At 49.9% G+C, this 17,500-nt stretch overlaps 1 protein-coding gene across 1 annotated transcript; it reads left to right on the top strand.

Annotated features, from left to right (window-relative positions):
* Nucleotides 1–4,401: 4,401 nt before the first annotated feature.
* On the top strand, nucleotides 4,402–10,910 carry Ccdc177 (coiled-coil domain containing 177). The gene is made up of 2 exons (XM_021202113.2): nucleotides 4,402–4,698; nucleotides 5,575–10,910. The coding sequence occupies exon 2, from the start codon at nucleotides 5,603–5,605 to the stop codon at nucleotides 7,709–7,711; it is 2,109 nt and encodes a 702-aa protein (XP_021057772.1). The 5' UTR covers nucleotides 4,402–4,698; nucleotides 5,575–5,602; the 3' UTR covers nucleotides 7,712–10,910.
* Nucleotides 10,911–17,500: the final 6,590 nt, after the last annotated feature.

The following is a 17,500-nucleotide window of genomic DNA, read 5'->3' as shown; positions in this document are numbered from 1 at the left end:
AAAAGCACTGACTTATCTCCCAGAGGTCCTGAGTTCAAATCCCAGCAACCACACGGTGGCTCACAACCATCTGTAATGGGATCTGATGCCCTCTTCTGGTGGGTCCGATCTTGTACTTATGTATATTAAGTAAATAAATCTTGACAACAACAACAACCTCTTCTCTGTAAAGAGGGACAGATTTCAAGGGTGTACAGAGCAGAGCAGAAGAGGGAGGCCCCAACAAGAACAACTTAGGGGTTTTGTTGGTTGCTTGCTTTTAAGATAGGATCTTACAGCCTGAGAGCCTTAAGCCTCCTGCCTCAACCTCCTGAGTTCTGGGATTATGAACACATCTGGCAGCAAAAGAAATAAAGATAATAATGTGCACACTGTATGCTGTTTTGTTTGTTTGCTTGCTTGCTTGCTTTAGTCTAAATTAATGAGCTACTGCATTAAAAGGCTTAAGAATTATCTTTAAGGACTGGTGTGTGGCAAAATAAATCTGTATTTCAGAAGATAAATCTCAGAGAAGTTTAAAAAAATAAAAATAAAAACTTGTCAGAGACCTAGAGGGGTGTCTGGGGTTCAGGAGCCCTCACTGCTTTTCCAGAGAACTCCCCACCCATGTGCGGGGGTGGGGTGGGGAGCACAACTGTCTGTAACTTTTTCTTCTGACCTCTGTAGGTACATACCATACACTCACACACCATATATTCACACACATAATATAAATAAAAAGGATTTTAAAAAAAAGATTTATTTATTTGTTATATCTAAGTACACTGTAGCTGTCTTCAGACACTCCAGAAGAGGGTGTCAGATCTCATTATAGCTGGTTGTGAGCCACCATGTGGTTGCTGGGATTTGAACTCAGGACCTTTGGAAGAGCAGTCAGTGCTCTTAACCACTGAACCTTCTCTACATGCCCCCCCCCCGTTTTTAATAAAAAGGATTTTTTTAATTGTCTGAAATAATATAGCCTTGACACTGTGGACAGGTGGGTGTTGCTTTCTCTACTATGTGTCACAATGAAATTGGGTGTGACATTCTGATCTTTGGGAAGTGGGGAATCTCCTTATGATAGACTTCAGCCCTTCACCTCTGTGTAATTCCAGCACTTGGAAGGTAGAGTCAGGAGGATGCGGAGTTCTAGAGTAATTCTCAGCAAGTTCATGGCTAATTTGGGAGATACATACATACATGCAAACATACATGTGTGTGTGTGCGCACACGCGCGCATGCACACACGCGCTCTTCCTATTGGTTTGGCCATATCTAAATGGTTTATCAAAATAATCAAAATAAATGACATTCACCACTGCTCACTGAAAATATTTGCTTTTATACTTTGCATATCGTCTTTCTGGTTCTTCGAGATAATTTAAGGGAATTCTCTGTAGAGGAAAGCCCGGGTATGGATTGGTTAACTTGCCCACTCCACCCATCACTTCCTGGATCCACATTTCTGCAGACACAGAGATTAAAGTGGAAACAAATCATAGCATTCAGGATTAGACAGCGCCTGGTCCAAATCCCTACCTCTTACTAGCCATGTGGCCATCTGCTTCTCTACTTCCTGCTGCGCGTCCTACAAAGCCCTTTGTGGACTTTATTGCATGGATGTTTGTTGAGCAAACATCCTTGAACAATAGAGACAGTGGCTCCCTCCAGGTCAGAGGGAGGATTTCTTTGCCAGTCAGGATAACTAAAACAATGCCTCTCTTGGGACACAACTCGAGCAGGTTCGCTATTAGCTCTCCTGTTAGTAACTCTTCACCCTGCTATGGCCAAATATCTGATACAAGGCACCAAAGGGAAATGTTTATTTTGATTAATATTGTATATTTAATCATGATGGAAGGCATGGTGACTGGTCACATTGTGTCCATAGTAAGGAAGCGGAGAAGAGAAACGTAAGGGTGTTGGTGCTTAGCCCATATTCCCTTTTCCTGTTTCTTTTGGAGACAACAGGGCCTTTGTAATTCAGCACAGGCTTGCCTCCAAGTCAATATAAGCTAAGCATAATCTTGAATTTTCTGATCTTTTTGCCTCTGCCTCTTGAGTGCTGGGATTACAGGTATGCACTGCCATGCAGGACTTTATATGGTGATGAAAATCAAGCCCACGGCTTTGTATATGCCAGGTAAGTATTTTAACAATGGAGCCACACCCCTGCCTCTCATTGCCTTCTTTCATTCAGTCCAGGACTCCAGACCATGGGATGATGCTCCCATATTCAGACTGGGTCTTCCCTCCCCAGCTAAACCTAGAAATGACCTTACAGATACACCTAGAGGTAGATATCTAGGTGATTCTAAATCCAATAAAGTTGGTGATGCAAATTAAACTCCCTTTAAAAGTGCCTCACCTGGGGCTGGTGAGATGGCTCAGGGGTTAAGTGCACTGACTGCTCTTCCTGAGGTTATGAGTTCAAATCCAAACAACCACATGGTGGCTCACAACCATCCGTAATGAGAAACAAAAAAACCTATGGGCTGGAGCAAGCGGGGTCGGGGGGCAGAGGGAGAGGGGCTGGAGCAGGAGGGAGAAGTGCCTCACCTGTAGCATAAGCCCGTTTTGTGTGCACTATCCACCTGGTCCCACTCTGATCAAGAAAACAAACCCCATGCTTTTTCTGTACATGAGAAACAAAGTCCTTTGTTTCTGGCCCAGGAATATCAGGTCCTCTATCAGCATCTATGCACTACAGGGGCTAACTTGCTAGCTTGTGAGCAGGTTAAAGTTCAAACCTTACACTGTAGCTGTCTTCAGACACTCCAGAAGAGGGCGTCAGNTGAGCCACCATGTGGTTGCTGGGATTTGAACTCAGGACCTTTGGAAGAGCAGTCGGGTGCTCTTACCCACTGAGCCATCTCACCAGCCCCTCAGCCTGCTTTCTTACACACTCCAGGATGACCAGAGGTGAAACCGCCTACAACGGGCAGGCATCCCCTCATCAACTGCTAATTAAGAAAACGCAACAGTCTTGCCCTCAGAGTAGTCTGGGGGTGCATTTTCTCAGTTGAGGGCACCTCTTCTTAAATGACTCTAGCTTGTGTCAAGTGGACAGAAAACTAGCCAGCGCAGGAACCTTACATACTGGTGACATCCTCGATCTAGTTCCAGTCCAGACCTCTTATACAACTTAACCAGCCACCTACTGAACGGTCCTGCTCTACTGATGGAGGGGGCAACTTGCCCAAAACTGGCATTCCAGACCAGCTAATCTTCCCTCCTGGATCCGCGCTGTCTGTCTGTCTGTCTGTCTGTCTGTCTGTCTGTCTGAGCAGCCCACTGTTCCAGGCAGCCATCCTTGATCCCTCACTTCACACACTAGAGCCAAGCTTCGAGTGCTGTTCCTTCCACTGTTTTTACAAACCCCACATTCCTCCTTTCCTATCACTGCTCCCGTTCTGGTTCCAACACCCCCCGTGTTGGGTACTGCAGTGCCTCCCCATCTGCGTCCTTCGTCTCTTGGGCCTAGCCCTGTTGTTGCTAGAGTTGTGTTTCTAAAAAGTCTATCTGCGGCATTATTTCCTTGTTCAAAACCCTCACTTTCCAAAACAAAATAAAACAAAAACTTTACTTTCCCCTCCCAGTTTCCTTTGGGGATTTTGTTTGCTTATTTAGTTTCTGTGTAGCCCTGGCTATCCTGGAACTCTGTAGCTCAGACTGGTCTTGAACCCACAGAGCTCCACCTGCCTCTGCCTCCTGGGTGCTGTGATCAAAGGCATGCGTCACCACCAACCAGCCCTTCGGATTCTTTAGCAATCATAGTTCACCACACTCTCTAATGCTACATCTCCCCCATTCCTTGGAGGATTCTAAGCTGGGATGTCTTTGGCCACTACCACTCACGATGGAAGGGTAGGATGAGGTGTCATCGAAAAGCACTCATTACATGGCACCGATCAGTTTTATTGTATGAAACTAGCAACTCAGGTGTAGCATCAGCTAGTCACTTGTGTCCTGCTGCCTCAAACCCATGTGTTTTTGTCGACTGTTTTTAGTTATTTCGATGAGCAAACAAGGTAATGGCATTTTCATAATGTGGCATCATTCTTTGTTCTCATATCTTAGCTTTCCTTAAATAATAAAAATCACTCTTTGGACCAGGTGCCCTCTTTCTACCCAATTACTTGCTGACTTGGTCTACTTAAGATCCCTTTGAAAAAATATACTGATTCCTTTATTTTACCCACCTGAGGTGCCCAAAGACAAGGTTTCTGGTGATAATTACTATGGCCACACCTCTCTGCATAGGTGTATTACATATGTATGCATGCATATATTTATATGCATACATGTGTAGTTACTGTATTTTTAATTGCTTTGTCGTCCTCTAAACAAACAAATGAATACCCTTAAGTGGCCACCAGGAGGCGCCAGGAGCAGCGAGAGACCTGCGGTACCTTGGTGGTAGAGGTGGCGATGGATGCAGAGGCGAGGGAAGAACCCAGCTTCCTTTTTTAAGAATCAGTGTGAGCAAGGGAGCAGAGCCACGTTATTTTAGGGAGACTTTGTCGCACTCCCCCTCCCCCGGGTAGGTAGCGTCTGGGATGTGTGCACCCTGTTCGTAGGCTCCCATGGAGAGACGCTGGCTGCTGCAGCCGGCAGTAACCCGACCCCGCCGGCGCAGGGACTGAAGAGGCGCCGGGGAGAGCCGCGAGAGGCGAACAAAAGCCCTCGGCCAGGGGGCCGGAGCCCGGACCTGGGGTAAGTGAACCCGCTCGGAGACCTAGCCGCTCCCAATGTGGAGCGGCGGGGTTTACGGCGCTGTAAGAGCCCACTCCCCTGAGATGCGGTGCGGAAACTGGTGAGCATCAGCGGCTGGTGTCTTAGTCCACCATACTGGGGTTGATGGTACCTTTAACTGCACATTCAGCCTTGGAGATCGGGTGCATCTGGGAGGATTCAGGTGCCTTGTGCATTCTGGGCAAACACCGGGTGGGGACTGGAGGAAGAGGAAGGCAGAGCTCCCAGCAAGCCCCGTTGGAGAGGCTGGAGAAAGAATCCATCACTCCACTCGGAGGAGCCTTTGGAGACTTCTCAGCCCTTCCATCTCCCAAGGGCCCTGCGCTCCGGGTCCTTTTGGCAGAGAGAAACCAACCATAAACTTCTTCCTAGGCAACTGGGGCCCTCGCAGCAATGCACTTTGGCATGCACAGGCCCCTTCCCCTTTTGTGTTCTTGAAAAGCTGCATCCCAGCAGCCCGCCTAAGCTACAAACAAATAGCTAATCCTCCGGGGAATCCTCCAGCGCCTCCCTCGCTGGCTGCAGCCTTCCCTGCTTCAATCTTTGCAGGAAGGGGATGCAGCTAGCGGGCCTCACGCCAATGTGGTCTCCTGAAAGGCCCTGCATTCTAGGTCTGAGGGAGACTGAGGCTGCTGTGTCTAAGGCGCAGCGTCTCCCCCCCCCCTCCCGCAACTGCCCAGCCTGAGTTTTTGGGGCATCAGTTTTAGGATTTGCGTTCCATCAGGCCCCTGAACCTAATCTGAAATCGGATTAAGCTGGGAGGGGTAAATATGGCTGAGGAGGGAGAAACAGCTCACAGATCCTCTATGTCCCCCCGCCCCTCTGTCATCTCATCAGGGACTCCAACAAAGGCCGAGGTTCAGCTATGGTGGACCCGGTGCCAGAAGAGGAGAAAGAGGGAGCGGAGCCCGGTGGCTCAGAAGGGGATGAGGCCACTGCGTCCGTGCCCCCCGATGCCCAGGGAGCCCAGCAGCCGGCTGCCTCCTCGGCCTCCGCCTCCGCGGCGGCGCCCCGAAAGGCTGAAGTCCCCTGCGGGGCAGAAGGTGGACGTCGGGAGCAGTCTCCGTTGCTGCACCTCGATCTCTTCAATTTCGCCTGCCCCGAGGCAGAGGGCAGCCGCTACGTCCTGACCAGCCCCCGCTCTCTGGAGGCCTGCGCCCGCTGCGCGGTCAAGCCAGTGGAGCTGCTGCCGCGGGCCCTGGCCGACCTGGTGCGCGAGGCCCCGGGCCGCTCCATGCGCGTGGCCACCGGCCTGTACGAGGCCTACGAGGCGGAGCGCCTGGCCAAACTGCAGCAGTGCCGCGCCGAGCGCGAGCGCATCATGCGCGAGGAGAAGCGGCGCCTGTTCACACCGAAGGGCCCGGCGGCAGCCCCGGCCCCGGCCCCGGCCTCGGCGCTGAGCGCGGGCAGCAGCAGCAGCTGCAGCAGCAGCAGCAGCCTCCCGGCCTCGCCCGCCTCGCGAGTTGCTCGTAGGACTTCTCCCAGTCCCCCCGCCAGGAGCCGGCCTCCGCCCGCCGGTTCTCGGACAGGTAGGAAGAGCCACTCGCTGGACTCGCTCTCCCGCCGGAGGGACGGCGCCCTGAGCTCCGAGTCCGGGGCCTCCTCGTCGTCCTACAGCGGGGAGAGCCTTCGGGAGCTTCGCTGGCCACCTCGAGCTTCCGCCAGGAACAGCTGCCCCGCGGGCTCGGCGTCGTCTGCACCCAACCCACTGGACCGCCCTTCGGCCCTGGCTCTGGTTCCGCTCACGGCCCGCAGCTTCAGCCTCGGAGACCTGAGCCACTCGCCGCAGACCGCGCAGCACGTGGAGCGCATCGTCCGCCAAGTGCGCGCCGAGCGAGGCCTGCGCGGGGTACCCGAGCGCGACCGCAAGATCGCCGCGCTCATGCTGGCCCGGCACCAGGAAGAGCGCCTGTTGCTGGAGCAGCGCGCCGCGGCCCACGGCCAGTGGGAGCAGCAGCGCGTGCGCGCCGAGCAGCGGCGGGAGCGCGAGGAGCGGGAGAAGCAGCGCGCGCTGGAGCAGGGCCGGCGGGCCTGGGCGGCGCAGGTGGAGGAGCGGCGCGGTCGCCGGGGCCGGGAGGAGCGCGAGGCCGCGCGGAGGCGGCAGCAGCAGTGCGAGCGCAGCGAGGAGCGGCGGCGGGAGCTGGCGGAGCGCCAGGGTCTGCTGCGGCGGGAGCGGGTGGAACGCGCCGCGCGGGACGACCGGCTGCGCAAGCTGCAGCAGGAGCAGAACCTGAAGCAGAGGGAGGAGGGCCAGCAAGAGGGGCGGGAGCGCGCCGAGCTGGTCCGCCGGGAGCGCGCCCAGCGGGCGGCGCGCGCCCGACAGCGGCAAGAGGGTCAGCTGCAGCGCGAGAAGCGCGAGCTGAGCCGGGCCGAGCGGGCGCGCCACGAGGCGCTGCTTCGAAGCCGACTCCGGCAGCAGCAGGAGGAGCGGGAGGGCCTGCGCAGCTCCCTGGAGGCCAGCTTGGGCCGCGCGCAAGAGAACTACGAGCAGCTGCAGGAGCAGCGTGCCCGGGAGCTGCGGGAGCGCGCGCGGAGAGAGGAACTCCAGGGTCGGCGGGCGAAGGAAGCGGCCGAGCGCAAAGAGCGGGAGCATCGGGCGCACTTGGAGGCGCTGGCGCGGGCGGGAGAACGACGGCTGCAGCACGCGGCGCAGGTGGCCGAGGAGGCCGTGCAGCAGAAGGCCCGGCGCGTGGTTCAGACCCGCCTGGAGAAGGAGAGGGCCCAGCGTGCCAACAAGGAGAAGGTGGAGAGAGACGAAGACTGCCGCCGCCGCGAGCTGCTGCAGGCCATTGGGCGCAAGTTGGAGCGCAGCGAGCAGCTCTCTCGAGAACGGCGAAGCGCGCTGGAGAGCGCTCGCTCCACGGCCCGGGCCTCCTTCCATGTGCGGGAGAAGGTGCGGGAGGAGACCAACACGCGCTCTTTCGACCGCATGGTTCGAGAGGCCCAGCTCCATGCCAGCCTGGACCGCAAATGACAGCCGCCCTGGACAGACTGCTGGATATAGCCGGGTGTGGCCTCTCTTAATCACTTTGACCCAACTCCAGGCTTCTCCAGTCCAGCTGCCATACCATGAACTCTCCAGACAAATGAACCACTAATGAGTCACTGAGAAGCCAGACATGGTATCTTTCCATCAGTCACCACCGTTTTACAGACTTACTCGGTTTGAAAATGACATGGCACAATCTACCCACATCCACTGGTGTCTTTGGGTTGGAATAGAAAGTAGCTGGAGAGGAGGAGGGTCCCTGTAGGGAGAGCACAAAGGCCGACGTGGGGCTCTCTGCCACAGCTGCCTTGGGCATCTTTCGAGCATTTGTGTCCAAAACGATTTAAGTAGCAGCAGCGGAGGGAATCTCTCCCAGACTTACCTCTATCTTTGAAAAATACAAGTTGCGCAGGACTTGAAAGTTTCCCAGGAAAGCACAGCTCTTCTAAGATGTTAGCTCATGCACAAGCGACTACAGAAGCTATCGTTAGACTGTGAACTGGACACGTGAACAAATGATCCTATTCCCCAAATATCTTCAGTTGAGTCCCTTGGCTTTCTAGTTAGACAATCATCTACAAATAATAATCCTCTATTCTCCCAAGTGGTGTAGGGAAGGGGTTGGATCGGTGATGCTGTTCAGCTTGAATGGAAGCCCTCCATTCTCCAGATCCCTGGAGGTGATGGTTTCCTTAGGCAGCAGTGTTCCACCCCATGAGGCTTCCATGGAAGGTGATGTACTTCAGTGTAGGCAGTGTCTGAGGCCCACCTCCCTGTGTGGGACCAGCTCCTGTAGACAGAAGCCATTGCCTTACGAAGCAGAGCTACCTTCTGTGCCTGCCCAGGCCACTCTTGCCTAAAGCTCCAGCCTTGAACGCAGTCTGGAGGGTGAGCCCTGGAGGGTGTAGGATTCCCTCTGTGACTTAGTTCACTGCTCTGAAGACAGTTTAGGATCCTTGGCTGCTTGCCTGTGGTGGCCGAAGGGCTAGAATTGCCTCTGTGTGGAGCTGTGCCATTGTTGGTAGGGGTATCACTCTTCCCTGGGGGGGGGGGGGACGACTGGGAAAAGGAGTCTTCCCTCTTTAAAGTCCTGATACCCTCTCACTTATCCCTGAAGTATTCAATCAGTTTCTTGGTGCCTCACCTTTCCCATCTGCTAGATGGGGCCATCAAAACTCTTCTGGTACCTCAAGGTCTCTTGGATCCAAAGCATCACTTCAGTGTTATTTGTTGGTCTCCTTTGTGCCTTTCTTGACCTGGAGTTGGGAGGCAGGAGGACTGCTGTTAGCCTAGTTTGTTTCTGGTGATATGGATTGCTGGTATTAGACAGGGCAGTGCGTCACAGACAGATAGATGGTCATTTAGCATCCAAGGTGTGTGTGAGGTGGAGAGGGGTACTTGCAATACCAAGCTGCTCCCTGGTCAGAAGGTTCAGTTATCACTCAGCAATTTTAACTGGTAGAGTGCTCCTTCCTCCACTCAGATCCATCCTCAGCTATGTCTTCACCAGGGAAGGTGGGAATTCAACCGTCTGCTTTTACATTACATCAAGGTCAGGAAGTAAAAGAACTTACCAAAAAGAAAGGAATCAGGGTAGAGATGTACTGCATTAGATGTGTTCTTGTGTCTTTTCTGCTGGTGGGATCATGTGGAACCAGGAAAGGAGCTATGTACCAAGGCTTGTTTCTTGAGTGGGTGGGTTCTCCCTTAATGTCCTTGTCAGTGAGCTGTGATAACTGGTGTTGTCTCCGAGATAGGAGCATTTAACTAAAAAAGTTAACGTGATTATGGTCCTTTGATCTTGTGGTCCCTGGGTTGCTTCTGAAACCTTCACGGAAAGTTCTACCCTTTAAAGTCCTTACTTCAAAGCATGAGCATTTGTTTGAGGAGACAATCGGGCGTTCTGAACCTAGCACTGAAAGCACACAGGTGATCTCATCCGGCCTCTTACCCAGGTTGCTCCCCACCTTACTGAGTGACTTCAGGTGGATCACCTTTCTTAGTTCCCACAGAACTGAGATCATGGTTCCGGAGCTCTAATTTGTGCAAACTGAGATGATGGTGACATTTCCTGTTTCTATTACCCTGGAACTGCGGGTGCAGTTGCTGTACACAGAGTTGCATGGCTCCTGCGCCGTACTGTACAGTGTAATGTACCATCATGATTTGGTGCAGAAGGAACAGTTTTGAGAAGCTCATTCAGATCCAGAGTCACGTGTGACGTAAAGGCCCAGGCCTGAATGTTGACAAATTAGACACTGAGAGAACCACTATATAAAGGTACAGTTTATAGATTTTTACCAAAAAGTCCATATAGCCAAGTATTATTAAAACAAAAACAGAATTCAGACCTAGTCACAGTAAGAAATGGTACCTTCAAGTTCCAGACCATCTAATAGGATATTCTACTGAAGGTGGACACAGTGGCTCACATCTCTAGTCCTAACCCTGAAGATGCTGAAGGAGATGGATAATTATATTGAGTCAGCCCATACCAGATAGCAAGAGACTGTCAAAACAAAACAAACAAACAAGCAAAAAGCAAGGAGAATCACCTGCATATTCTAAAGAAATGTTCGTGTTTCTCTCTAAAGATAATGAATGTCCAAAGTCTCTTTTGGGCCCCTAATTTAAATTTCCACAGAGGAGAAGTTTTATTTTACTGTGACATGCAGCAAGAGGACATCGGGGCAGAGCAGAGATGATGGATGGAGAATTGCCTCCAAACAGCATTCTAGCAGGTGTTCAGGACTGAGCATGCTGGGAATTTCTTGCCGCCTAGGAGACCCCAACCTCGAAGTGGCCACAGCCTCACTCTTTTGGAACATTTGCTACGTCAAGAAAGAGAGAATGTGAAGTAATATGAGGGGATGGGAAGGGTTGGGAAAGCTTTAATTCAGTTGAATTCCAAGAAAACAAGCCAAAACCATTTCAGAAGAAACTATTGATGAAGCTAGTCCAACGTCCTGCTGTGGCAGGGACCAGAGTCTACACCCATCTGGACAGATAATGGAAATTTCCTTTTGGAAGCACGCAGGCTGGGTTTCAGTGGAATGGTAACAAGGATTTGCCAAGGGCAAAAGGTCTGCAGGGTAGTGAAGACAGAAATGTCTTGGTCTATTTTATGTTGCTCTAACATAATACCCAAGGCTAAGTTAAAAATAAAAGAGATTTGTTGCTGACAGTTCCGGAGGTCTAAGAACATGTTGCCAGCATCTTCTTGCCTTCTGATAAGGACTTCAGGGGGACATCACATTTCAGAGGCTCCTGGGGAAGGCTTTACACATAAGATGGGAAGCAAGAGACAGGAGAAGCCTTAAAAGGAACTCAGTCACTCCCACAAGACTCTGCCCTTCTGCAAGACTAGCATTACATCCATAATGTAATTACCTTTCAATAGGCCCCACCTCTTAAAGGTCCCACCACCTCAATACTGTCACCATGGCAACCAAGACCCCAGCACATAAGCTGTCTGGGAGGCAAACTACATCCAAGGTACAACAATGAAAATACAGTCTGAATTCTGGATTTTATGTAGTCTTTAACAGTCTCCCTCCATTACAAAGTCTGTCGAGACAGATGCAACCCTGTAGAAGGGCTACATCTTATTTAACATCAAATCCCATGTAGCCCTCGATATAGAATCTCACCTAGATAAGTACATAAATATTGGGCAGAGAGGAAGCTGGGAGTATGGATGAATGGTGACCAGAGAAAATCGGTATAGAACAGTTTATGCTGGCCTCCTTTCAGTCAACAAATCTTCACTAAGCACATACTACATGACCAATACTATTGTCTGATTGTTTTTTGAGACATGTTCTCTCTGTGTAGTCCTGACTGTCTGGAACTCAAACTGTAGATCAGGCTGACCTCAGACTCTGGGATCCACCTGTCTCTACCTCCTAAGTGCTGGGATTAAAGGAGTACACCACCACTCCTGACCCCAAATACTACTCATGATGTTGGTGAAATTGAATCCCTCCATACTGACCTTAGGGGTGATTTGTGCTACAATGTCATAAGCATGTCTTTTTTTCCCATTGGGCTTACCTACCTTCCCACCTAGATATACATACACATTCTCAGGTAGCCCTAATTGTCCTGCAAGACACTTTAGTCTCCTAGAGACAAGCCATCGCCAGTCAGCCACCATGGAGTCAGTGCTGCTATTTATCCTTCATGAAAGGCCTGATTAATTGGGTCAAATTTTAATGCCATATCCTTAAAATTATGAGGCACGGGAGAGAGAAAGATGGAGAATATCACCTTCCAGGGTGTTACAGTCATTTTAGAGAGGAGGCATAAATAGTCATCATGGACCCAGAAGACCGAGCCTCAGGCCGTACAGAGCCCTGGTTCACCAAATGGGCTGCCTGCTCCATCATTTAGCTGCTCATGCTAAGACAGTCAACATTTCAGAAATATCTCCAATGTAAAAGTCCCCCCAAAGAGATTTCTCATTAGGTCTAAATTCATGAAAAAGTTAAAAATATCCCACTCCTAGAAACCTAAGAGCATTTAGGCAGCTTGCGTGGTGTTACACACCTTTAATCCCAGCATTCTGCAGGCTGAAGAAGATGGATCTCTGTGAGTTCAAAGCCAGCCTGATCACCAGAGAAACCCTGCCTCAAATAAGCAAATAAAACCTCACAGTACCCACAGGTTGCTAGGTAGACTTGCCTTTTCCCACTGTGTAACTACAGCTCTATCTTCATATTTTAGAGAAGCTTGGCAAGAGCATAAAGAAATATGTGTTGGTAAATGTGTTTTTGCTTTTTAGATAGAGTCTCGGTGTGACCCAGGCTAGTCCTCATTTTGCCATCCTTCTCACCAAGCAGTCAAGACCCAGGATTATAGACATGCATCATCATTGCTCAGTTGACACAGCTCGGAAAGGGGGCTCCTAGGGACCAGCAGCAAACATCTCTAGGTTCTAGAATGGTTAGGTGTTCTATGTGGTGCCTGACTTTGCGTGTCTGGAGTAGCATCTATATTACAACTGGTCCTGGCTTGCTTAGGAGTGTCTTTACAGAAAGACACCTCCTTGGCTCAAAACACGGAGCTCTTGGGCATTCTCTCTACATCCTCCTGCTTCATGCGCCCCTCACACACACCAGTTTGCCCCCCACTCCTGCACAACTACCCCTGATGCTGCTTGGCTTCTAATAGGTCAGGGCTAGTACAAGTTAGAGGAACTAGGCTGTTAAGGCACAGGGGGCATGGTACATCTTCTGAAGATCGCTGACAGCACAGTCATGCGCAGTTATTACTCCCAGATTCATCGTGAGCAGTCATGGCCCTGGAGGTGGCAAAAGCCCTTCCCATTCATCACATGAACTCATACCCCTCATGAGTAGGAATACCAGTCCCATGTGATTCTCCAATCATCTGTCACTTTGAGATGCTTGTATCTTTCTTCCTCTCCACTGGCACAGTACTGATAGTATGTTTTTGTCTCTGAATCTTTCACAATTCACAGGACTGTCAGAAAGATGACTCACATCGCATCTACTGCATTCAGCACACATGAGTCGGTGCACCAACACTAACAATCCTAGTTGGGGTTCTGAAGCAAGTTCATGGCTCTCATGTTCTCCCAGAGAGCAGTAAGTTATTTCTCAGGGAACCAATCTATTCTTTGGTGGGGGGCTGTTGCTTCCATCTTCTCCTAGTGGGCTGAAGGATTCCATCAGAAGACTATTCCTCTGGACTATTAAGTGGTATCTGCATTTTCCATGTCTTCTATTGAGCTTCTTGGATGACTAAGACATTTCAGGTTGTACTAAGCCCTACCAACCCAGTGTGTTCCTTCACTTATGTGAGAGAGATTGAGTAGGAGATGGAATTTAGGTGTCCTACTGTTGACATTTGAGACTATCTGAGAGTGACAGAATGAATGGCGTTCACAAAGTGTGAAAATCCACTCCACACAATTACCACACTTTTAGAGCACGGGATTTGCCAAAGGAGCAAGTGTCTTGGCTCATTCAGACCAATCCAGCACTCTCCCACCTGCCCCTGTGTTATGTGTTAAATGGAAACATAGATCCTATTTGGTAGGATGTTGTTAAAATGGTTCTTGCTTTAAAAGCCATGGAAAACAGCGCTCAATTAGTGGACAGTTTTGGCTGGTGTTGGGTGTGGTAAGGGAAGGGATTTGAGTGGTCGAGCTTAAGCCAGGCATAGGGTTGGGGGGTACCAGATTTGGATGGCATCTCTTCTGGGGTTGCCTATGTCAATCACTGTGTAACAAGACCCCAAATCTCAAAGGAAGGGGAATAATGATTCCCCTGGGGCTGTGCATTACTCTCAGGTTGGCTGAGGGTGGGAGGGGGGGTATGGTTTGTTTGTTTTGAATACCAAACTACCTTGTTAGGCAGTAAAGTTGACATGGACAGTAATTTTGAAATTTGTGCTTTATGGACGTACATTGATCCATAGAGATGCTAAGGCAGATGGGCAGGGCCTGGCTGTGCATTGAATGTGACGATGAAAAATGTAGCAAGCTGCTTTGTCACTTTTCATCTGTCCTTGGATAGCCTAAGAAGGAAGCCCCGCAGGATCTTAGAAGTCTCCTGAGCCCTCAGCAATATATGGGCGTAGGCAGAATGTTCCTCCCAGGAATAGCTGCTTGTTTGAAAAGTACTCACAGGATGAACAGAATGCACAGCAGAAGGGGGAGATTTGCTAAGCTTGAGGTGGGGTTACAAGGATGATAACAGCTAGTGCATTTGCAGCCCTTACACTGTGCAGGTGGACATTTAAATTTATTATTATCTTTTCGGTTTTTATGTGTGTGAGCGTTTCGTTTGCATGCATGTGTGTGTGCACTCCAGGTGTGTACCTGGTCCCCTGTCCCAAGAGGCCAGAAGAGGGCATAGGATTCTCTGGTACCAGAGTTGCAGATAGTTGTGAGCTGCCGTATTGATGCTGGGAATCAAACCTGTGTACTTTGGAAGAGCAGCCAGTGCTCTTAACAATGCAACCATCTTTCTGTCTCCAAGGGTCACATTTTAAAGCACTTAATCCTCAGAGTGAGATAAGCAGTATTAGTTCCGTTCTATAAGTGATAAAAATTGAACCACTAAGCAGTTTTTCCAGTTATCCAGCAAATGCTGTGCAGTTAGCATGGCTGGACAATACACTTATTTATCTAGCATGTTTTGTTGCTTTCTGCAATAAGTAGGAATGGTATTTTATGAATGTAAAAAAGGCTTCTATAGGGTGGCCTGATCACAGCTCTTTGTAGCCTATCAACAAACCTGTTGACAATGGGGTGAAATGAAACTCTCTGCCAAGAGACGAGGGGCCGGTTTACTGATGCTAGACCTTACCACATCTGGGGAAGGGCCCCTTCTCTAGCAGAAGCCCTCAAAGTGTGGTCCCTGGACCAGTAGCCCAGCATCGGGCATAAGGGGTAGGACCCTCAGTTTGGGTTTCAGCTCTCTCTGGATGATTCTGACATACACTCAAGCTTGAAGCCACTGCTGTAGAACTATCCTTCCCAACTGAGCAATCATGAGAGTATGAGTCTCCTTAAATTTAAGCTAACTACATTTAAATAAAGCTGAAAATTCAGCCACATACATGGCAAGTGGTCAGCAGCCATGTGCTGGAGAGGCTGTGATTTCCGATGGCACAAATCTACAGCACCAGAGAGAGTGCTACTGCAATGGTTGTCAACTTGCAGCCTTGACCCCTCTGGGGAGTTCAATGGTTCCTTCACAGGGGTCACCTACGACCATTGGGAAACACAGATATTTACATTACAATTTGTAACAGTAGAAAAACTAGAGTTATGGAGTAGCAATGAAATAATGTTATGGTTGGGGGATCACCACAACATGAGGAACTGTATTAAAGGGTCGCAGTGTTAGGAAGGTTGAGATCCACTGTTACTGGGGAGCACTATTGCTGGAGAGCACTACTGCTGGAGAGCACTGCTCCAGCATCTTCTACCCTAAGACATCCACAGACCACCACATGGTGTCACTTGGGAGTTGTTTAGACATAAATAACTTGGGCTCCTTCTACATCAGAGTCTGGCTTTTTTTTTTTTCTCAAGATCCCCAAGTGGTTCATGTTACATATTCAAGTTGAACTATCCTTGTTGCAGAAGACAAGCCCAGACCATGTTCCATCTGCCTCTGGGGTGAGCTCCCACTGGTATGTTCTCCCTGCCTCCTAGTATTAGCTATTTTTGTGCCTCTGTGACAGGTCATGACTTAATGGAGAAAAAAAAAATCCATCTCAGTACAGTTTCATAGGTTTCTGTCTGTTGTCCTTGCTTTACTGATTCTGGGATGGTGCTGGGTCGAAATATTATGGCTACAGGGGCACGTGGATGCGACTGTTCACCTCATGGTGAACAGGAAGCAGAACACCAAACAGGGACCAGGGACAGATATAACCTTCAAAGCCAAGGTTCCTATAACCCAGCCACTTCTTCAAGCTATGCCCCTCCTCAAAGATTCTACATTCACCTAGACCAGCTCCACCAGCTGGGACCCAGCCTTCACCAGATGAGAGACATTTCACATTTAAACCATCCTCTACCTCAGTGTCCCTTTGTAACTCCTCCCTGGCTGTCGAATTGTGTTCTCCAGAGCTTGGCTGCTATTTTCTGGGCTTCCAGATGAAGATTTCAAGTTCACAGGGAAGCTGGCACCACCCATCCATCCATCTACCCGTTAGAGTGCTAGAAGCAAGCCTGTCCGCAGCCAGATGTGCTTGTGTGGGGAATCCCCACTCCAGACACTCCATGCATTGTGATGTATGGGCTGGCTGCAAGGGTCCAGAACTCAGATTCCAAGGATCTCCAGGTTTTCTGGAAGACTTTGTCCTACTGATAAAACAAATCAATTAAATTAAAAAAAAAATTAAAGTGGTTAGAGTACCAGAGTAATAAAAAGAAGCCCCACCTCTTTGGTCTCAATATTTTGAGGCTTGCCATTATTCCATTCTATTTATTTTCTGGGTACCATCAGTATTGCCAGCCATGTCTACTCCTTCAGACACAGGAAAGCACTTGTTTCCACTATGATGTGAAGCCAGGGGTTTGGGTGGCAAAGCCTGCTTCCTTCCTGAAGGGGGGGCTCCTCTGAACTAGTCTGTACCCCACTTGAAACGCATGTGGCGTTAGCCAAAGAAGCCCTTCCTGCGTCTATCCTAAGATTCACAGCAGAAAGGGTTGGGGAATGAAGCAGTTTTCATCTCCTTAATGTGGGTGTAACCAAAGCCCTGGGTTTCCAAGTCAGACTCTGCTGCCACAGGTAAAGAGAGGGAAAGGGGGAAGTGAATAAAACTGCTCTAGCAAGATAAGGACTAGCTAGGAAAGGTTATTAAAACAAGTAAAAGAAAGGTTAGGGAAAAGGAAGAAAGGAAAGGGGAAGAAAGGGAAAAAAAGAAAAGGAGGGCTAGAGTAATGGCCCAGAGGTTAAAAGCACTGGCTGCTCTTCCGGAGGACCTGGCCTCCATCCTCAGCACCCATAGGGCAGCTCCTAACCCTCTGTAACCCCAGCCACAGGCCTTCTGATGCTCTCTTTTGGTCTCTGATGACACCACATGCAGGTGGTACACATGCATGCAGGCAAAGCACCCCACACACTTAAAATAAAATGAGGGAGAGAGAGAGAGAGAGAGAGAGAGAGAGAGAGAGAGAGAGAGAGAGAGAGAAAGAGAGAAGATGTGAACTTTTTGTGGTAGTGCATAAATTCCAGGGCATCCTGGCTTACATGGGGGTGGGGGTGGAGGAACATAGCTCAATCTGTA

The sequence above is a fragment of the Mus pahari genome, chromosome 7 (genome assembly GCF_900095145.1).
Source record: "Mus pahari chromosome 7, PAHARI_EIJ_v1.1, whole genome shotgun sequence".
In the NCBI taxonomy this organism is placed as follows: Eukaryota; Metazoa; Chordata; class Mammalia; order Rodentia; family Muridae; genus Mus; species Mus pahari.
The sequence above is the reverse complement of the archived record's forward strand: the minus strand, read 5'-3'. Positions and strand labels throughout refer to the sequence as shown.